Raw genomic sequence first — 22,334 nt, 5'->3', positions numbered from 1 at the left:
AGTATGTTGAAGTGAGTTGAGGAGTTTCACTCAGTGTTCGCGCCATCTTGTAACGTCTTTAAGTAGAGCTGAACAATTGAATTTATAATCGCATTTATATTCACATCAAAATGTAGAAGAATGCAGTCGCAATTAATTCATTTCATGTTGGTTGGTTGTCTTTGTCATGTGCATGTTTTAATTATTTGTTTACATGCTGCCTCAATAAGTTCAGTCCACATGTTTACATATCAGTAGTTCATGAAATGTGAAAAATTGCAGTGATAAAAGTGTATTTTTTATAAATGTGGATTTTTGCTTTTTTTCTAGTAATGTACCTATTTTATAACATTTTTGAAAGTTTGAAGATTGAGAATGATTAAACGAGAGAAATTTGCCTCGATGAGAAAAGGGTATAAACTGTGGTGAGGGGTTTTAGAGCCTTAAAATATTAAATAATAAATGTAAAACATAAAGCTCGCTACTTCACAGATTTCATTATTGCAGAAAATGAGGGAACACTGTAATTCACGGTGCATTTGTCTTTATTTTATTACTTTATTTTATGTATAATAAATCTGTTATTGTTGATTGTAATACAGATTAATTTATTTAAATTAATTATACGTAAAAAAAAAATGCACCGGAATTTTTTTTTTGCAAATATTAAATTGTGATCACAATGTTGAGGGAGGCAAATGGCAATTATTATGGTTATTTTATAAAATTCTTTAGCCCTAATCTATAGGCGCTTCCAAACCTTTTGGGGTGTCAATTCATGCAGATTTTCGCTAATGGGAAATCGGGTGTTGCTTTGCTACTATGTTTGATTAATTTAGAATTAGACGGTGCGTTCTGACTTGCATACATAATGCAGTTACATCACCGCAGGAACAGAAATGCATCAGTTTGTGCATGCATGTTAAACACAAAGTTCAATAAAGTTTAAGATGTGAACATTTTCACAAGGTCAGTCAACAATCTTTCCTCCGCTGCAGGTATGTGTCCTGGACCTGCGGAAATAGCGGAGTTGGCCGGCGAATCGTTGGAATGTGCAGCAGACGGCCTTCTTTAGACATCAGCAAATGCTCTCGTTGCTCCTGGAGGGGGGGCGTGGCACGCTGACGGCGTTAAATACAAACAAGGCTCACAGGAGCGACAACAACTAAAAAAAAAAAAAACGGACGAGGAAGGAGCGAGCCAGCACCTTCAAGCCGTCAGTCGGCGCGTTATGACGGCGAGCCCGAACGGAGGCCAGCAAAGACAACATCGGAGCTAGCTCCGACTCCCTGCGTTCTACGAGGTAGCTCGTCAGGAAGCGCTGCCATTCGCCCCCCCTCCTCGCTCCCTCCCGCTGCGGGAAGGACGACTTAACGGAGACGCACGCCACTGACGGAAAGAAGGCTTGTCGAATTCCTCCCAGCAACTCAGCGGAGACTCGATAAGGGTCGGAAACCACGGCGAAGCCTGGCTTCCAATGGGGGACGGCTCGTCTGAAGACCCCCGCCCAGATGGACTTGAAAGTTGAAAGTGCGAAAAGGTGGCGTGTGCAGTTCCTGGATGACAGTCCACCACGAAAAAAGAACCTCCCAAACGGCCCAATTTACACAGTAATTGGAAAAAAAAAAAAAAAAAAAAAAACATGGACAAAAATTGTGTGATAAAGTGTGCTTTACAAAGAGAATTTTTGCCCTTTTTTGGATGTACATGTAAAGAATGTAAAGATATGTAAATTAGATTAATACACAGACTTATATACTGTGTATATATGTTTATATACAGTCCACCTTATTGACGTCACGTTAGGGGCTCACTAATGGCAAGAGCGGTCTTTGCTGATGGGCCGCGACGAGCCCGCTTTTTAATTCAAAACCTCTTTTTCCAGTCAAGGCACAAACGGCAACATTTATGGAATCATCATCATCATCATCATCATCATCATCGTGTTCAACTTGGGTCGCTCGGTTGCATCTTCACACGTGTCGAATAGGCGAAACAAAGCCACACCCACCAAAATAGAACATACAGTTAGAAGCGGGTTAGCGTTTATACATTTTTTTTGGGGGGGGGGGGCACTTTGTTTTCCTGACCTAATTTTGCTGAACCATCCAAATCTGAAATCAGTCCAAAATGGTTTTTGTTTTGTTTTTTTGTTTTTTTTTAAACAATTTTCAACTTGTCACACCCTGCCTGCCCTTTTGTTCTGCTTCCTTTCCATTTCGTCAACTTGCACTCAAACAATGTGAAGTGAACTTTTTTTCTTTCCTCATTGTTGCTTGTGCAATTTCCCCCCCCCCCTTTGGAAGTGAAAGACAGACAAACGTTTTTTTTTGTTTTTTTCTCTCTCCTCTAACACCCTCCTCCCCCTTTTTTCAACATTTTTCGGTCAGGTGTCGCACTAGGAAGTCGACGGGTGGTCCATCGCTTTTCGGACTTTTTCAGAGCCATTATTGTCTGTGTCAGACTGAGAAATTGGGCTGTGGGTTTGGTGGCCAATGTGGACGAAACGTGTCTCTGACGCACCCTGATCCAGGGTGTGGTCACCTGTTTCAAGACAAAACATTCAAGTCGTTCAGTGTCTCAAATAAATCACTCTATTTTGATATCAGAACACCTGTGCATTCACTTGTCATTTCTTTGTCTTTTATTTTTTAAATCTACTTTTAAAATAGAAAAGGTGTCTTTTTAAGGGGATGATATGCTAAATCCACCCGAAAATTATATAGCATCAGAATATATATATATATATATATATATATATATATATATATATATATATATATATATGTATGTATGTATGTATATGTATCAGATCGGTCTCACCACTTTGTATAGAAGATGGAGCAATATATCTATTTTAAAAACGTTTTTTTAAATTTACAGTTGACCACCACCTAATTTTGTATAAAATTGTAAGATTTTGTATAAAATACCAAATATCAGCCAATCCAGCCAAACAGATCAGTGTAAAGTTTTGTTGTACAGTATTACAGTTAATAGTTTAAGATGACCTCATGGCATTACAACTTTAATATCGTAAATATTATAATGACTAGTTATGATTTCAAAATTGTATTCTTGTAAAATTCTGAATATTGTTCATACATATAATAATTACAACTTGACCGTGCCCTTGCACAACACACTTCAGAATCAACACTTGAAAAATTATTAAATGGGTTTGATGTTTAATAAGAATAAAAGTACAAAAAGTGTGGCAAGCAAGTGGCAGGAGGGAATAATACAGTCATGTCCTTAAAAAAAAAAAAAAAAAAAAAATCAACCTAAGCATAAAAGCCCTCCAACTCTTAGCTGTGAGTCACCATGGAGAACAACTTGTTCGTCATGTTCAAGGTTAAAGTGGCCACACAAGGGAATTAGAAAACGAATTGTGTCACAGATACTAAACAGATCTACTGGTTTTTTTTTTTTTTTTTTGGTTCATTATTATTATTATTTTTACCAGCAAGAGTAGTTTCGAACGATGTGACGTTGGCTAGTGCTTCCCTGACGTCCCCGAGGATTCCTCATCAGCATCTACATCGCCATAGTCGGGCAGCTCGCTGGAAATGTGGATTTCAACTGTGCTAGATTCGGAACCTAGCGAGACAAAACAGGGGAGGGGAGGGGGAACTGAATTACTTATTTGTTTGAAATGTATTTATTCCTATGTTTACTTCAACAACAACAAAAATACTGGAGCGGGAAATAGTTTGAGGTCATGACATTTTTTTTTTTTGAATGCATTGTTGATGCATCCGGCTCACAAAATGTCACAATATTTCCCGTCTCTGCTATGAATATGGGAGAAAAACTGAACATAACTAGAGACATTTGCATCACAGGGTCATAATCAAGTGTCAACAGATGTTTTAAAATGTGTACGAAAGGTCTTTATTTGTGGCCATACAGAAACATTTGAAATACATCATCAATAGAAGACACAAAATCATGCCAGTAAAAGAACAACTACAAGGAAAAGCGAGTCAAACGGTAAGTTGAAGACACTAAATAATGCATACTATAGAGTACATGTTGTAAGAAACAAAACAAAAGAGGAAGCAGAGCAAAGTACAGCATTCGAGTCCAATGACAATTCCATGAGAAATTGCATGGAATGCACAGAATTACTGTCAATAAACAAGAAAGAAAGTCATTTTTACTTCTTACAGCTGTTAAGGGGGAGATGGTAATGGGGGGCATTTTTGTTACAACTATCATTTAAACAGGAAAAAAACAACCAAACATAAAGTGTGACTTATGAAGTGTCAATCATTTTGTTTTGCACAGTCACTCGCACGTCACACAAATAGCATTTAACACTTAAATTAGGGGCTTTTTCTGGACAAACAAGATCTGCATGAAACGTGGGCGTGTCGAGCTCATTTTTGTGGGTGCTGAAGAATCCCTAAAGTAAATCCAAGCAAGCACCCCCAACATTTGAGAGATCTTAAGATTTGATTTACTGTGCGTCCTTTTTTTTTTTTTTTTTTTTTTAAACAAGCTAGAGAAGTGTTAAACCCACACTGTACTGTACTACTTGACAGAAACATATTTTATCTTTTTTTTTGTGTGTCAGTGTGTGTTTTTAAGAATTTTAGAGGGTTAAAAAAATAAAAACATAGATCTACATATTTTTTTTTCCCTCCTTGCATTTCAATGGCCGTCAATTATATGTGGATTTTCGCTATTCGCTATCCCACACGAATATAACAAATTATCATCATTAACAGGGCTAATTTCTGCTACATGTAATCGTATGTCACTTTTTATGTCATCAGGGAGGAGTTAGCTAACAGGGAATGTGACACGGTCATGCTAACGTGCCGCTATTAAAGCTAAAGTGTTGCTAACTGACTGAGGTATCACAACAAGCATTCACGGTTCACATTCACATCTACGGACAACTTAAAAGTGTCAGAGGAAAATCCACGCGCTAAGATTCAAACCTCGAACATCTCATCTGTGTCTGAGGCAGACGTGCTAGCAAGCGAACCGCTTAGCTCAGCATGCTGCCTTCCATTATTTTCACATGGGGGGAAATGAATCGCTTGGAAACGGGACTTCAATCAAATGAATTAGTTCAACACGCGCTGGTGTCATTTTCATTGGGCCCGCGTAATTGCTTCAACATGTCTTCCTCTGGAACTGAAGGACATCACGTTGGCTGTCCTAGGCGACGACTTTAGGCAAACAATGCGACAAAGAGATAAATGAGAGGAGAAATCGTTGCAGGGGGAGAAATGTTAGTAACGATCCGGAGAAGATTGTACAGTTGTCCAACTGTAGATCAACTTTGCATGCATCGCTGGGGCGGAACGCAATGGAATCATCTGTGTGAGATTGTTAATAATGATCATGAGCAGCTGGGATATAAGCATCACATGTCTCTGTGTCCCCCCCCCCCCCCCCCCCCAACAGCAAAACAGGAAATGAAAAGCTTGAGACAAGGTGATTGATGCAAGAGCTATTGTTTTTATCACACAATTTTTGTAGCGGCCTTACGAATGGTGTTAGTGAATCAGAAGTGAACTAAACCGCGGATAAACAAACAATTCTTCCATATACTCCAAGCTTTATTCTCATTATCTCCAGCAGGGGGAAGCAAAAGTACTGCTAAAAAAAAAAAAAAAACGTGATCAGTCTAGTGATAGACCGATATGGTTTTTTCAAGGCCGATACCGATACAGATTATTTGTAGTCAAGTCGGCCGATAACCGATATTTCAAGCCGATATTCATTTGCAGTAAAATGGGGGGGAATTCTTTCAAACTATATATAATTTCTCACTGAGTAACAAATTCATGTGAATGTAGCTCATTTGGGGTTTTTGTTAGGGTTCGTAAAAACGTTTCAAAAAGATTTTCGCGGTGAAAAATTGTGTGAATATGTTCCAAATGTGTATTCGACAAATAAAAACTGACTGCGAACATCTTACAAATCCTGATGAAAACCCCAAATGAGCTACATTCACATGAATTTGTTACTCAGTGAGCTTTATCGGCCTACAGATTCCAAAAATGGCCGATGCCGATATTTGGCATTTTGACAAATATCGGCGCCGATAATCGGCCCGGCCGATTATCGGTCTATCCCTAGGTCACTGATCACAGTGTTGCGAGTGCTGCATAAATAAAACGTTTTTCACGTTTTCGGATCTTGCGTCAAATAAAACAAGCAGTCCATTCAGGCGTCATCACCAGCCCTCGTACGCGGGCGAGCTATCGGCGGCGCCGGGCCAATTACCTTCTGATAGGACGCTGATGGCGTCGGACGGCGGCTGCCCGTTGCCGTTCATGTTCTTCTTGGCCTCCTGCACGTGACTCTGGTAGAGCAGGGCCGTGGCCACCATGGAGTTGCGGCCGCCCGCGTTGCCCACCGACGTGGAGGCCGACTCCCAGGCCAGCTCCCGCCGCCGGCGCGGGCGCAGGTCCACGTCGAAGCCCGTCCAGCCGTGGAAGGCCAGCGTGTTGAGGAAGGCCTGCATGGGGTTCAAAACCCCCTGAGGTGCAAAAACGACACACGCAGTGAGGACGCTCGACTTCAGTCCAGCCAGTCCAGATGATCGATCATTTGAAATTTGAATCAGCGGTACAGATGGTAGATCGATATGTATTTGTGGAAACAATTACTCGTAAAAAAAAAATAAACACCACACCCCTAATAGTTACGAGGGACGTAACGATATAAGGGCAATATTGTGATATCGTGATACTAAAACTGCCACAATATCGTCGTCGTCATGTTCACAATATTAAAAGAAGTCAGGTTGATTTCCATTTGTGCAGTTGTAGCACCCTCTAGTGGCTAGTTTATTAGTGCAATTAAATTTTTATGAGGGATGTTTTGGCCTTCTATGTTTAAAATCGATGCTAATTGTCAGATGAAGGGGAACCGAATTTGCTTGTGAAGCGATTAATGTGTGCTTGCATTAGCAAGTAAGCGCCTCAATATTGTTATTAGAGATTGTCGGTGGTTTAATATGAATTGCTGTTATGTACAAAAAGCACAATACAGTCAAACGTCGGTTTTGGAACATAATCCGTTCCAGAAGGCTGTTCTAAAAGCGATTTGTTCGAAATCCGAAACAATTTTTCCCATTATAATTAATGTAAATAATTTTAATCCGTTCCAAGTTTTTTTTTAATTTTTTTTATATTTTACACCATAAACTGCACTGTGTACCATAAATAGAAAAGGGTAGAAATAGACACTGTTTTATTTAGATATGCTATCTAAAATGATGAAAAAAAAAAACTTTTTTAAATTCAATAGTTCTGTGCACTACTTTCCTCTTTTTTTCACCATCTTTACCACTTGCACGTGCTTTCTTTGGACCCATGACTAGGGGCTAATACACGATGCAAAACTAAAAAAAAAAAAAAAATTGTGTAAATAACAATGAACAGGTCTGCTGCAAACGAACTTTGAACACGAATGTGCTACGGAGGAAGCATTCGAGTTAGCTCGGCTCCCGAGTGAGTCACGTTCAGGTACGCTCGGTTTTTTTCAGGTTGGTTGAGAGCCGAATTTTTGGACGAGTTCTGAGACATAAATTTCTCAAATTTTCCGTTTAAAAAACGATTTGGTTGATAAAAGAAGCGTTCGAAAATCGAGGTTTGACTATATTGTGCTTTTCTTAGTACGAGCTTTTTTTTTTCTTTTTTTTTTTTAACAATATTGTGATCTTTTTTTAATATCACCAACCCTCCCACAATATCTTGATAATTATCATATCGTGACCTTCATATTTATGATAATATCGTATCACTTGAGCAACTAGTGTTTTTGTACTATTACCATAATAAACCATGTGATGAGGGCCGCGTTTCGAATATTTCTGAGGCTGCTGTCGTCGATGTTGTCTTGCATCTCCAAGTAGAAGAGGAGGCCCTCGTTAATGATGTTGGGAATCCAGCTGGGGCGTCACACAAATATGCAACACATCATCACGATAACAACATGCCGAAGTGAAGAGGACGGAAAAAAACAACAACTTACCAAATAAAGAACACCAGCATAATTTTAAAGAAGCGAATTTTGATGGCGTTAGCCAGCCGCCGCTCGTTTTCCGTGTAGATCCCTTGACGTCCTTTTAGCAACGATGTGACTGAATCAAGAAGAAAAAACATGTCATTTTTGCAGATTAACTCATTTGCTCCCAAAAAACGTATAAAAACGTTCTAGTTTAAATATTACCATGCTCCCAAAGACGTATTTATACGTTTTTAAAAAAAAAATGTTTTTCTATGCTAGAGCATACAGAAAGCTTTTTTGATGCAGCCTCTGAACTGAAGAGATTGCTTGAAGCAAACGGCCAGCAGGTGGCAGCAGAGTTTAAGAGATCACTGTTTTAAACAGATTTGAGAATATTGATGAAACTTTGCTATATTCTGATGCTAATTGCTGTAAAACGGAAACATGGACAGATATTTTGATAAAAAAAAAAAAAAAGAGACTAAATCATTCTTTTGGTAGGTTCCATGTTTTTTTTTTTATAGCAATAGAACACAAAATTTTGTGGGCCTTGCAAAATTCCGTTCAAATTGGCTGGGAGTGAATGAGTTATAGTGATATATTTCTTTTTTTCTTTTTTTTTTTTTTCAAGAATCTGACCTGCGGAAGTGGTCCGGTTGAAGAAGATGGGGTTGGCCACGAGGACCAACAACATGGGCGCGTACGTGGTGACGTAGTGAGGGATGGCGTGCTGGAAGCCTTGTTCACAGCTGAACAAAAATAATCAACGACACACACACAAAAAAAACATGTTCAACAAATATTACAGGACATTACAAGAGTATTTGGATACATGCTAAGATCAAGCATGCGTAAAGTGGCGGCCATCTTAGCAGGGGCGTCTGTCTCATCAAAGCGCAGACAGCTAGCTTAGCATCGCCGTTGGCACAAAGCTCAAAAGGAGCATATTTGATCTGTCGCTTCATATCAACACAAATGACTTTCCTCGAAAATGTTACCGCAATTAATACAATTGTCTTTAAATGTCTTAAGACTCCGAGAAGCGTCTTACTTGGAAATGGACGGGTAGTAGAGCATGGCCACGCCCTCGATACACAGCAGCAAAGCCAGACCCCATGTGATCATGTGGTACAGGATAATGGTGCTTGCGGGAGAAAGGGAACAAGTCATGAGACCGCGCTCACGTCCGCAACACATGCCGCCGCGCTTTGTCCGAAATCTCCTCTTAACTACTTCAAGCATGACTCCCGACCGACTACGCACGAAGCAAGGAATTACTTGCAGTCAATAGGACATGAAAAGCTAGGGTGGGGGGGGGGGCTTCCATCCATTTCTGGAATTCTTCTGAAATTATGGGTTTGCAGTTGGATCATCAAGCAAATGTACTGCAATTTGATTGAAAAATTCTGTATTGTATATGCAAAATGTCAATGGTAATGGTATACCTGATACTACACTATAGATGTACAAATAGTCTTTTCATAGAGTTAAAAAAAAAAAAAAATCACAGTCTCAATCTCATGTTAAATGGGAGCCAGCACACACGTACCACAGTTGAAGCGCCTCTGTTTAACCCCAAATAAAGTTCAGATGTTCTAGTAGGCTTTCTAGTGGAATCCTGAAAGTTTTGCACTAACACTGACTTGACTGATGTTACAAGGCCCAGAGAATAAATATTGTGTTCTATTGCTACCAAGGAACTTACCAAAAGCAAGATTAGTCAGTTCTTTCATCAGGAAAAAATAAAAAAAAATATATATATATTTCTATCTGTTTCCGTTTTGCAGCAATTAGCATTAGAAGCTGTTTCATCATTATTCACAAATCTGTGTAAAGCAGTTGGGAAAAGAGCTTTTTTGCAAATATGGCCCTGGTTGATCTCTTATACTCTGCTGCCATCTGCTGGCCGTTTTTTATTATAACTGCCATTGCTTCAATCATTCTCTTCAGTTCAGTATGCTCTAGCATAAAAAACATAAAAAACGTATGAATACGTCTTTGGGAGCATGGTAGTATTTAAAATAGAATGAATACGATTTTGGGCGCAAATGAGTTCAAGTTCAACCTTGGTTTCACCGGACCAAAATATTTTGGAGACTTGAATGCTAAACTAACAAAGTCACACAAAAAAAGCAAGACACCGTAAAAAAGCAAAAGCGGGAAACAAAAAACAGCCAAATCTTGACATGACGAGACAACAACATCAACAAGAACCAGACAGATTGAAGAAAAAGAAAAAGAAAACAAAATACGGGTACAAGCAAACTGACAAGACAACAAGACAAACCTGGACAAGACATGAGTGGCTGCAGGGAGCTGATTGGTTGACAGCAGGAACAGGACTGATGAGAAAAGGTGGAAATGAAAAAAAAGAAAAGAAAAGAAATATCATCTAAAACAACAAACTTTGATCAGTTTTGGACGGACATCTGGTTTTTGCTAATGGAGCTGACACATTTGAACAAAAATCTGCAAGTGCACAGTTTCTACTTGACAATGTGACTATAAAAAAAAAAATTGTCAGGAAAAGCCTACCAGAACATCTGGAGCTGCATTTGGGGTTAATCAGAGGCACTCTCGTAAATAGTGGCAGTTGTGCGGTGGCTCCCATTTAAGGTGAGCTACAGTGTGATTTACTTAATTCTGGAGCAAAGCCTCGTTATGAGAGGGTGTGCACACTTGTGCAACCACATGATCTCAGCCTAATTAAGCAAGATTGATTATTTTTTGTTTTGTTTGACTCTTAACTACATTTCACGACTAATTCCAACTATTCAAACTTCAAAACATTCTGCTGACATGAGACAAGTCTGGTGCAATTTTTGAGTTTGAAAAATGACCCCTTTTTTGCACGACATCAAAAGGACAGAAACGCGACGATGTGGAGAAGATGTCACGGCTGACCATCACGCACGCTACTGCATTTGCTTCAAATCCACATGCAGAAGGATTTCTCCAAGTTGGTGCGTCACCTGATTCCCGCAGACGTCTTGACCACCAGGAAGACGTCGACGGCGTAACAAAAGGTCCACCAGAAGGAAGCGCTGTAGAACAACTGGATCCACATCTGCAAAGGCACAACAGAGCGTCAGCGAGCGTCTTGAAGGCAGCGGCCATTTTGGTTTGCATGAACGACTCACGGCGCTGCCGAGACAGAAGACGTCCGGCCAAGTTTCGGTGCTGTTGGCCTCCGAGATCTTTTCCACCGTGTTGGGGAGGCCCACCCACAGAGAAGACCTCAAAATGATGCCTGGCGGAGGGAACGTGATGGAACGTCATCAACCAGCAAGCCATTATCAAGTAACCTCATGCTATTGGTTGATTGAATATATATATTTCATTTTATTATTATTATTATTATTAATAATAATTCAATCTCTGGTGTAATAACCTTATTGATTGATTGATTGAATTGTTATTTATTATTATTATTATTATTAATAATAATTCAATCTCTGGTGTAATAACCTTATTGATTGATTGATTGAATTGTTATTTATTATTATTATTATTATTATTATTATTATTATTATTATTATTATTAATTCAATCTCTGGTGTTATAACGTTATTTATTGATTGATTGAATTTTTACTTTTGATTTTTTTTACATTATTAATATTATTATTATTATTATTATTATTATTATTATTATTATTATTAATTCAATCTCTGGTGTAATAACCTTATTTATTGATTGATTGAATTTTTACTTTTGATTTTTTTTTATTATTATTATTATTATTATTATTATTATTATTATTATTAATTATTATTAATTCAATCTCTGGTGTAATAACCTTATTTACTGATTGATTGAATTTTTATTTTTTATTTTATTTATTATTATTATTGTTATGATTATAAATTACTATAAATTCCAACTAAAACATTAAAATCCATTAGAAAATACCGATTTCGCAGCAAATCAACTTGCTCAGATCAGGTATAGATAACTCAAAGTAGTCACAAAATAAAAAGTAAAAGTCACTTTAACGGTTAAAACCGCGCCACCCAAAAAAACAAAAAAAACAAAATAATGTGCGTCGCGCATGCGTAATTGCACTAACTCGTCACCTGCGCATCCGAAAATGTCGCACAGGCTGATGATGAAGAGGATCCGCGACGAGGACGCGGGCCTGGGCAGCGGGAACTGGCCCAGCCTCCTGCAGCTTTTCCTCTTGGGCAGAATCTGCAGCGCGGCGAGCAGCGCGCTCACGGCCGCGCTGCTCGCCGTCACGACGCCGAAGAGGAGCGGCTGGAAGGTGAGCACCAGCTCGGTGGCGCCGTCGCGGTTCGAGCAGCAGAACGTCTCCAGCCGCGGGGACGCCATTGACGGTCGGCCCGGCTCGCTTCGAACTGACACCGAACGGGGAAAAGGGCGAGGAAGCAAACAGGGAGTCCGCTGAGCCCAATTCTTTGACTTGATCACATGGTGGCGACATCATGTGCTTTCATTTAATCCCCCTGCAGCTGCGCTACAACAATGATAGCAGCACGTAACGCATGCGTATGCGAAGTGACTTTTTCCACCGACTTGAGAGGACACTACATTAGGTACACCTGCGCAGCCAACATCCGGTCTCATAAATAAACGCATCACCTCACATTATTTCACCTTGACGTCATTCTATTGATTGATCGCTTCTGGGATGCAAAAAAACAAACAAAAAACAACTGTTGAGATGCAAGAAAGCCTCTGCCGCCAATAGCAGCCATTGGATGGAAACTTCATTCATATGCCATTCAGTTGTTAAAAAAAAAAAGGGGTGGAGCCACTCTGGCCATGCTATTTGTTCGAATCAAAATTATTGCGTCTCTTTGGAGACGACGAAAGGAAGTTGCTGCATGCGGGAGATAAGCCACCCAAAAAATTTTAATTTGCCACTTTTTTTCTCTCGTCATATTAAAAAAGTGGCAAATTTGCCACTTTTTTTTCTCGTCATATTAAAAAGTGGCAAATTTGCCATTTTTTTCTCGTCATATTAAAAAGTGGCATATTTGCCACTTTTTTTCTTCGTCATATTAAAAAGTGGCAAATTTGCCATTTTTTTTCTCGTCATATTAAAAAGTGGCAAATTTGCCACTTTTTTTTTCTCGTCATATTAAAAAGTGGCAAATTTGCCACTTTTTTTCTTGTCATTTTAAAAAGTGGCAAATTTGCCACTTTTTTTCTCGTCATATTAAAAAGTGGCAAATTTGCCACTTTTTTTTTCTCGTCATATTAAAAAGTGGCAAATTTGCCATTTTTTTTCTCGTCATATTAAAAAGTGGCAAATTAGCCACTTTTTAATATGACGAGAAAAAAAGTGGCAAATTTGCCACTTTTTTTTCTCGTCATATTAAAAAGTGGCATATTTGCCATTTTTTTTCTCGTCATATTAAAAAGTGGCAAATTTGCCACTTTTTTAATTTGCCACTTTTTTTCTCGTCATATTAAAAAGTGGCATATTTGCCACTTTTTTTCTTCGTCATATTAAAAAGTGGCAAATTTGCCATTTTTTTTCTCGTCATATTAAAAAGTGGCAAATTTGCCACTTTTTTTTTCTCGTCATATTAAAAAGTGGCAAATTTGCCACTTTTTTTCTTGTCATTTTAAAAAGTGGCAAATTTGCCACTTTTTTTCTCGTCATATTAAAAAGTGGCAAATTTGCCACTTTTTTTTTCTCGTCATATTAAAAAGTGGCAAATTTGCCATTTTTTTTCTCGTCATATTAAAAAGTGGCAAATTAGCCACTTTTTAATATGACGAGAAAAAAAGTGGCAAATTTGCCACTTTTTTTTCTCGTCATATTAAAAAGTGGCATATTTGCCATTTTTTTTCTCGTCATATTAAAAAGTGGCAAATTTGCCACTTTTTTAATTTGCCACTTTTTTTCTCGTCATATTAAAAAGTGGCAAATTTGCCATTTTTTTCTCGTCATATTAAAAAGTGGCATATTTGCCACTTTTTTTCTTCGTCATATTAAAAAGTGGCAAATTTGCCATTTTTTTTCTCGTCATATTAAAAAGTGGCAAATTTGCCACTTTTTTTTTCTCGTCATATTAAAAAGTGGCAAATTTGCCACTTTTTTTCTCGTCATATTAAAAAGTGGCAAATTTGCCACTTTTTTTTTCTCGTCATATTAAAAAGTGGCAAATTTGCCATTTTTTTTCTCGTCATATTAAAAAGTGGCAAATTAGCCACTTTTTAATATGACGAGAAAAAAAGTGGCAAATTTGCCACTTTTTTTTCTCGTCATATTAAAAAGTGGCATATTTGCCATTTTTTTTCTCGTCATATTAAAAAGTGGCAAATTTGCCACTTTTTTAATTTGCCACTTTTTTTCTCGTCATATTAAAAAGTGGCAAATTTGCCACTTTTTTTCTTCGTCATATTAAAAAGTGGCAAATTTGCCACTTTTTTTCTCGTTATATTAAAAAGTGGCAAATTTGCCACTTTTTTTTTCTCGTCATATTAAAAAGTGGCAAATTTGCCACTTTTTTCTCTCGTCATATTAAAAAGTGGCAAATTTGCCACTTTTTTTCTCGTTATATTAAAAAGTGGCAAATTCGTCATATTGACCCCCGCCCTCTAAAAAAAAATTATATATATATATATATATATATATATATATATATATATATATATATATATATATATATATATATATATATATATACGTGGCCCTAATACGCCGTCGTACACATACGATGGGTAACTTGTTGTGCTTTTGTCATGTTACAAATTGGAGAGTCAAGTCAAGTCTAAATTGGCCGTATGAGTGCACAATGTGCTGTCTATGCAGCTCATGAGAGTCGGCGTCATGTGACCTCTTGATAACAACAACAGTGGACTCCACCAAAATCTGTTTGAATGCGTTTGAACTGTCTGCATGACTACTGTCAACATATACGCATTAAACACATTTCATGTTAAGTTCTCTCTCTTACCAAAAAAAAAAAATATGATAGATTTGAGTCTATTTTGATGCCAAAATGTTTTTTTTTTCCTTGTCAAAAAACAAGCCAGTCCTTTAACATTTTTGTTTTTGTTTTTTTTTGCATTTCCAGGTGTTTGAAAGGGAAGAAAAAAAATTCCACATTCCAGTCATGTCAACCAGCGTCCGCACATCTCGGTGTCAAATATCCAACACAAATATTCCAACCTGCCCACCGGGCCGCCCTCTCATTTGTGGCACCTCCATTGGCTGAGACACGCCCGCACCGCCGCTGGGGCCGCCCGCTTCCTGGAGTGCAAATAGCTGCTCGGAACAGGAAATGACATCGCAGCGCTTTCGTGCGGCGACAACCCCGAAACCCAGCGAGCAAGCAGACGCGTTCTGAAAAGCGCTTTTGGCCCCCAGGCGCGAAGGGAGAAAGAAGAATGTCGGGACGACGTGAAGAGAGTCAAAGCGGAGCTCGTGTTTTCTTCTCCGATCCTCTGATGAGCGGTGAGTGACGCACACTTTTTGTTTATTGCAAGCGTATGACGTATGAAGATTGTCTGCGCAGACGTCGAAGCAGACTGGACTCCGATTCACGATGCTGCTTCCAATGGACGCACGCTGACGTTGCAACGGCTCGTTGCTCAGGTGACTCAAACTTCAAATAGTTCACTTTCACCTCCTCCTGAGCTTTTTAAACATCAACAGGGGCCACCAAGTAATGTACAACTACGTGTTGCATAACCGAGGCAGCAGGCACATATGGAGTACATTTAACTGCTTGATTGCAAAAGTAACAAAATCACACATGCACAAAAAAAAAAAAAAAAAGCAAAAGAAAAAGCAAATGAGACTTGTGGGATTCTAAAAGTATGTTTGAACTTTTTTTTTTTTTTCTACAAATAACTGATAAATAGGGCATGCAAAATCATTCACCCCCTTTTCTCTCAGTGCAGCCGACTGACTCCGCCCTGATGAGTTCTGAATGATCTGATGTTGACCTAAAGGATTGATGATGATAAATAAGAGTCCACCTGTGTGTTAGCTAGTCTCAGCATATTTTATTATTGGAGGACACCAGCGATATATTAGGAGACTAATAAAATTTTGCATGAATACATTTTTAATTTTAAGACAAAAAAAACTGTAATGCTGTGAGAAGTGTGTTTTGATATTTTCCAACACTGTAATTTTAAGGGGAAAAATTCTGAGCATGAACGTGGACATAATATTACAAAAAAGAAAATGGGATAGTTCTAGAAAACGATGTAATATTTTGAGAAAATTACATCATTTTTCAATAAAAGATGAAGTTATTTGATGTAATTTAATGAACAAATTAAAAAAAATACATTTCCTGATCATTTATTTTCCTCACATTTTAAAGTTTTGTCCTAATTTGACAAGAATATAGGCGTTGTATTAAAAAAAGGCAAAACTGATATTATGAGGAAAAAGTTGTCATATTGCAAGAAATAAAGCTGGAATATCAAGAAAACAATTTGGGATCTTAGTGCAAAACAAACAAACAAAAAACAAACTAATATGGTGATATTTTCAGAAACTTTTTTTAAATCAGTAAATTCTGAGTCATAATTGTGAATTATGTCATTTTATTGACCTACAAATTTTACAAAAAAAACCCTATAATTTTTCAAGAAAAGCTCCAACTCTTTGAAAAAGTCATTAATTTTTTTTTATAAATAATTGTGTAATTTTCTGATAGATTATTTTACAATAATTAATTTTCATATACAAACTAAATTAGTAGCGCACAAGATGTTTAACAAACAAAACAAATAGACAAATAGGCAGGATTAGCAGGATTAGCAGGACGAGCGGCGAAAGCAAACAAAATGATCCGACAAGAAGTGAACAGAAACCAGGAAGTAAATACAAGCAAAGCAACGAGACAATTAGCAACAGCTGGACACAACAACAAGTCGCTGATTGGTAGACAAACAGGTGGACACAAAAACATCACGAGAAAGACATGAACCGCGACAAAACAAGACATAACGTGAAGCAAAACTAAATATGACACTAAACAAATATGGATCATGACACTTAAAGTCAGTAAAATCAGAATAATGTTGCAAGAACATTTGAAAATAAAGTTAAATATTTCAAAATGAGAACACAGTAAAGTCAAAGTTTGGATATTTTGCGGAATAAGTCTTAATTTTTCAAGACTAGTCGTATTGTACAGTTCTATGTTGTCTACTTCAATGCCCCCATAAAAAACGCATTAACAGGAAGTGATGACGTCATCGAAAGCTCACCCGCTGTTGTGTCGTCGTTGAACAGGGTGCGTGTGTGAACCTGAACACGTTGGACCAGGTCTCCCCACTCCACGGAGCATGCGCACAGGGACAGGCAGCCTGCGCCGAGCTGCTGCTGCAACACGGCGCCAACGTCAGTATGACGTCATTTTCCTGACTGACGTCAAGTTCTGCCGGCCGATTGACTGCATTTTGTGTAACACGCAGGTAAACGGTGCGACACTAGACGGACGAACGGCGCTGTCGGAAGCGTGCGGCCGGGGTCATGTGACCTGCGTGTCGCTGCTCCTTGGACACGGAGCGAGGCCGGTTGGGAGCAGCGCCAGCAGCTCCCCGATGCACGTGGCCGCGGCCCAAGGTGAGACGTTACCGCACGCGCGTGTGCCGAGTGCCGCAAACGCTACGTCATCGGGATGATTTTCACGCAGGTTACCCAGAATGCATTGAGTCCCTGGCGCGGCACGGCGCCGACTTGGATCAGAACATGGATCAGTGTGGCACCCCGCTCCACGTGGCCTGCTCCAATCAGCAGCTGACTGCTGTGAAGAAACTGCTTCAGCTCGGTAAACATCCTGATTGCTTCACTACGGCTGACGTTGCATCAGGGCACGGAATACAAGCTCAATGTGTGTATTTTAACAATCACCTAGGAAAAAAAGAAAAAAAAAGGACCCGTAATGGTGCTGTGGGGAACACCTAAACTAATGTTTTTTTCTCTTAAGATCAGCAAAAATAGACTTCAAAAATAAAAAAAAACAAACAATCAAACAATTTTTTTGTTTTAAATTAATTAATTTTAGAATAAAAATAGTCTTTGCTATTATGATTTTCTGAAGATCAGCAAAAATAGGCTTAAAAAAAAACACTTTTTAAAATTAATTAATTTGAGAAAAACCCCCAAAACAAAATAGACCTTTCTGTTAGGTTTTTCTCATGATCAGCAAGAATAGGCTTCAAAAAATGAAAAAAAAACAAAAGTTTATTTCAATTAATTAAAAAAAACCGATACAGTCTTTTCTGTTAAGTTTTTCTCAAGATCAGCAAAAATAGGCTTCAAAAATGGAGAAAAAAACAAGCAAAGAAAAAACACTTTCTTCGAAATTAATTAATTTTAGAAATACAAAAACAATATAGTCTTTTTCTTTTCAAAATACTTAAAAATAATAAAAATACGTTTTCAAATTAATTTATTTTAGAAAAAAACAACATACAAAAAACACTTAAAAACATTAATTTTAGAAAAAACAAAATAGTCTTTTCTTTTAGGTTTTTCTTAAGAACAGCAAAAATAAACTTCAAAAATGAGAAAAAAAAAGAAAAAACAACACTTTTTTAAATTAATTAATTTTAGAAAAAAAGAAAATAGACTTTTAGCCAGTTTTTCTCAAGATCAGCAAAATTAGGCTTCAAAAACAGGGAAAAAAATTAATTGTAGGAAAAAAAAATAATTCCTGGGTTTTTCGTCACGATCAGCAAAACTTAAAAGACAGAAAAAAAAAAACGGAAAAAAAAACCCCCAAACACTTTTAAAATGTATTCATTTCAGAAAAGTAAAAAAATAGACTTTTCTGTTATATTTGACTTACATCTACAGATAATTTCCTCTCAAGAATATATCAATATTTAAAACCAAAGCACGAGAATCAAACGCCTCTCTCCTCTCAAAGGTGCGAGCGTAAACACTTTGAGGAGCGGCGAGTCTCCCCTGCACGTTGCCGCCCGTGCGTCCAGTCCAGATGTGGTATCGGTTCTGCTGGAGCACGGGGCCGACACCTCCCTGCGGAACCCGGAGGGCAAACGAGCCGCCGACCTGGCGACCCCTGGCGGCGCCGCGGAGAAGCTGCTCAGACAAAGCGCAGGTATCCCCCAAACAAATTCCTCCGCGTGAGTACGAGTAAACTGAAAGTCGCTCTCGGGGGACTTCAGGAGTGCCGCAGCTGATGCACCTTTGCCGCCTCCACATCAGGACCACTTTAGGCAAACGCAGGCCAAGCGCCGTCACTCACCTCCGCCTGCCCACAGGACTCAAAAAGTATCTTTTGTGGAAAAGCTGAGCATTGATTTCATGTCCTGAATATGAAGCTCAAGGTCCGTATACGAGTACACGCTTTGTGTACGTAAGACAATTCAATGCAGTTGTAGTATGACTGTACGTACTAGTGCCACTTTTGGCCTACTAGTATACAATTAAACATCACTAGGAGTAGAATACCAGGTTGTTTACTAAGAATGTTTAATTGATTTGTCGGCCAAAAGTAGCACTAGTACAAAAATATTGCCGAATTGTGTTACTATTGAGGAGAGCAAGTGTACTAGTACATGGACACACAAAACAGGATGACAACATTGAAAGAAATGTTTTCAAACACACTTTCGACAATCTTCCCTATTAAAAGGAAGACGCTGCATTTCTCTCCTTTGCCAACAGAGGGCGCGCTCGCATAATCATTGAGGCCAGAATTGACTTTGCAAAGGATGTTCAACTGGAATCCAAAGTCACGTGAAGGTCAACGTCGATTCCGATTGCCAGCATGTTCTATTCATGAGCTGGCACACTTTTATTTTATTTATTTATTTTTTTCCTTCTTCACTTTCATCTCAGCTTGTTGATGCTCCAAATAGATTTTTTTTTTTTTTTTTTTTTTTGCGCTTCCCCAACCAGAGCTTGCGTGAGTCTTTCAAGCTGAATTGACATATTTTAGACATTTTACAACATTGCAAGCCATAAGTGCTGTACTTTTATCGAAAACGGACCACTCTGATGTAAAATTTGTAGAATTTTGAGAGGTTGATTGAATTATTTTTATATGATCTAAAACCTCTCAGATTCCTAAAAATATCAAAAACTTTTTGCATTATTGTCTTCACACAGTAGATATGATTGCCTTGAAAAAAAGTTATGATAGCATCATGGTGGTGTAATGATAAGTTCTTCCTCCAATCTTTGCCATGGCCTTCCTGTGTGGGCTTTGCTTCTAATAAAGTCCAAATTTCACATGGAAAAACATCAATTATTTATTTAAAATATATATATAGATGTAGTATATCCAGACTGTAGTATTTTGAGAAAATGATGTGAATTTACAAGTGTGAATAATACTGACAAAAATCATCTTTCAGACTTTCATGAGGACAAAGTCAAATATTGAACATTTTGAGAAAATACTTATTTTGCGAAAATACAAAATATTTTTATGAGAAAGATGTAATTTTTAAAAAAATAAATATTGTGGTTTGTGAAGTTGAATATATATTTAAAAAAAAGTCTATTTTTTTATTATAAAAAACCTAATTAGTCTTATTAAAAAAAATTAAGGTATAATATTGTGAGGAAAAAGTCAGAAATTTATGAAAGAAAATAAATCAGTAATGTCACAAAACATGCAGTAGCGATGTTAGCTACAGTTGTATTTTGTTATGTAGCTAAATAAAATATTAGAAACATTTATGATGCTGCGCAGTTGTAAACCACTGCAAAAATACAAATACATTAAACCCAATGTCAGGGAGATATCGGCAATTTTTTTTTTTTTTAAATATGTGATTTGCATGATGCATAATGAACACTGAAGCAAAGAGATTTTCAGCAACCTATCAGGCAGACAACAGAAAAAAAAAAAAAAGAAAAAAAAAAAACGGGATTTGGGATGGTGCCTTGAGGAACACCAAAACTAATAGCTTTACCAAAAAGGTCAATAGAAAGAATATATATATTTTTAAGCATTAACTTGGTCAATTATTTTGCTTCGTGAGAATATTCCGAATATTTATGACACTAGTACGATTGCTTTCTTCACAGGAAACATCCCAGGAATCTTGCTGAATTGCAACTATTTTGTCAGGACTACTGGTTGTCCAAAATTCACTCTGAAACTATAATACTTTTGGTTGTGGTATTAACGTACGTTTACCTCCATGTTCTGTGTATGTTCACATGCTGTTTTCAATAAAAATACGAAAACATATCATTGTTTGCGTGGTATTAGTTGAAGCACTTTCATTCTTGTGACTTTGTTGAAGTTCAGACCACATTTAACGACCCATTTATGAAGAAATGTCAGAAATTCCAAAAGGCTTCACAAACTATCCCATCTTCCAACTTCAGCATCCTTCCATTGAAATGCAGCACTCATTCATTTTCTCCCAGTTTGGCTGAATGATGCACGCTAACATTGAGAGGCATCTTTGATTTGATGTCAAATCAATGGAATCGAGGGGCTTCAGGCTCCTAATTCTGCCAATGGAGAGCAGCAGCCAGGAATGAATGACGGCGGAGTAATCATGGGGACATGAACGCGTGTCGAGGAAAGTGCTCATCAAAGCAGCTTCAAGGTTGTGATATCAGTTATGAAGAGTACTAGTGAGAAATACAAATTACGTTGACGACATTGAGATTGGCAGTTTCCTGAGATTCTTTTTTTTATTTTGCGAAAAAATCTTTTTTTTTTTCTTTTTTTTTTTAAAAGATGAATGATTTTATAAGAGAAATATGTAATATGACAGATTTGCAACTGTGAGATTTGAAATTTACTGACAATGCTTGTAATTTTGCCAATTTAGTTTTGTGCATGTAATGTTGCATATTTTATTTTATTTTATTTTTTCTTCTTAATTTGGGAGCAAAACCAAAAGATTAGTAATTGTATGAGAAAAGATGTAATTGGATGGGAACAAAAATCTTGAGAAACAATTATGATTATTTTGTGTGAATTTTTTCACGTTACGAGAAAGCTGTTTTTCTAAAATGAAAAATAAATTTTGATGTATATTTGTAATTGTAAATGACAATTTGGTTTTGTCAAGATTTTCATGATTTTTAGTTATCTACATTGATATTTGTAATTTTATAATTTTATGGGAAACATCTTTCATTTCATAAGGAAAAATGTGAGAAAAAAAATGTGTAATATTTTATTTCAATAGTCTGGATTAAAAAAAAAAGATTTTGATGAGGATTTTTGTTTTAAATTAAGAAAAAAAAAGTAATTTTGCAAATGTCTATCATCATGTAGCATATTATCAGCATCAGTATTATTATTATCAGCGCAAAGCAAACAAAAAAAGGTCAAATTGACCAAGTTGGTCAATACAAAATAATACAATTTAGTGTAAAAAAAAACATAACAAAAAAAACAATAAAAAAATAAATAAAAAGGAGTGACCTAACAAAC

General features: G+C 37.4%; 3 protein-coding genes across 4 annotated transcripts in view; 2 read left to right on the top strand and 1 right to left on the bottom strand.

The window, feature by feature from the left end:
- The window catches only part of tbl1x (transducin beta like 1 X-linked), a 30,257-nt gene extending 27,665 nt beyond the window's left edge, over nucleotides 1–2,592 (top strand). Inside the window, exon 15 of the mRNA XM_077536249.1 lies at nucleotides 978–2,592. Coding sequence (XP_077392375.1) covers nucleotides 978–1,004 — 27 coding nt within the window. The 3' untranslated portion in view covers nucleotides 1,005–2,592. The remainder of the gene's footprint in view (nucleotides 1–977) is intronic.
- gpr143 (G protein-coupled receptor 143) lies at nucleotides 2,271–12,448 on the bottom strand. 2 transcript variants are annotated; one of them, XM_077536251.1, is made up of 10 exons: nucleotides 12,033–12,448; nucleotides 11,097–11,206; nucleotides 10,929–11,023; nucleotides 9,008–9,100; nucleotides 8,596–8,705; nucleotides 7,981–8,089; nucleotides 7,780–7,897; nucleotides 6,226–6,481; nucleotides 3,443–3,579; nucleotides 2,271–2,523 (listed from the first exon to the last, which is right to left on the bottom strand). In XM_077536251.1, exons 1-9 carry the CDS (start codon nucleotides 12,286–12,288, stop codon nucleotides 3,476–3,478), a joined length of 1,251 nt encoding a protein of 416 aa, XP_077392377.1. In that variant the 5' UTR covers nucleotides 12,289–12,448; the 3' UTR covers nucleotides 2,271–2,523; nucleotides 3,443–3,475. The 2 variants fall into 2 exon arrangements, with proteins under 2 accessions (XP_077392377.1, XP_077392376.1); XM_077536250.1 differs by lacking the exon at nucleotides 2,271–2,523 and having other exon boundaries at nucleotides 3,397–3,579.
- Nucleotides 12,038–21,128, top strand: LOC144030188 (ankyrin repeat and SOCS box protein 9-like). Its single transcript, XM_077536252.1, has 8 exons — nucleotides 12,038–12,220; nucleotides 15,009–15,388; nucleotides 15,450–15,529; nucleotides 17,189–17,296; nucleotides 17,371–17,521; nucleotides 17,592–17,726; nucleotides 18,831–19,022; nucleotides 19,090–21,128. The coding sequence occupies exons 2-8, from the start codon at nucleotides 15,322–15,324 to the stop codon at nucleotides 19,215–19,217; spliced, it is 861 nt and encodes a 286-aa protein (XP_077392378.1). The 5' UTR covers nucleotides 12,038–12,220; nucleotides 15,009–15,321; the 3' UTR covers nucleotides 19,218–21,128.
- Nucleotides 21,129–22,334: the final 1,206 nt, after the last annotated feature.

Source organism: Festucalex cinctus, chromosome 11, assembly GCF_051991245.1.
Source record: "Festucalex cinctus isolate MCC-2025b chromosome 11, RoL_Fcin_1.0, whole genome shotgun sequence".
Lineage (NCBI taxonomy): Eukaryota > Metazoa > Chordata > Actinopteri > Syngnathiformes > Syngnathidae > Festucalex > Festucalex cinctus.
Note: the sequence above shows the minus strand (reverse complement) of the source record. Positions and strands in the feature narration are given on the sequence as shown.

What these genes read in the sequence shown, in the direction of transcription:
- gpr143 (XM_077536251.1), bottom strand. Translation starts at nt 12,288, where the DNA reads ATGGCGTCCCCGCGGCTGGAGACGTTCTGCTGCTCGAACCGCGACGGC. An exon ending in TCTTCTGTCTCGGCAGCGCC is followed by an intron (nt 11,024 to 11,096) that starts GTGAGTCGTTCA and finishes GTGCCTTTGCAG; the next exon opens with ATGTGGATCCAGTTGTTCTA. An exon ending in TCATCACATGGTTTATTATG is followed by an intron (nt 6,482 to 7,779) that starts GTAATAGTACAA and finishes TTTGCACCTCAG; the next exon opens with GGGGTTTTGAACCCCATGCA.
- LOC144030188 (XM_077536252.1), top strand. Translation starts at nt 15,322, where the DNA reads ATGTCGGGACGACGTGAAGAGAGTCAAAGCGGAGCTCGTGTTTTCTTC. An exon ending in TGCAACGGCTCGTTGCTCAG is followed by an intron (nt 15,530 to 17,188) that starts GTGACTCAAACT and finishes GTCGTTGAACAG; the next exon opens with GGTGCGTGTGTGAACCTGAA. An exon ending in GCACGTGGCCGCGGCCCAAG is followed by an intron (nt 17,522 to 17,591) that starts GTGAGACGTTAC and finishes ATTTTCACGCAG; the next exon opens with GTTACCCAGAATGCATTGAG.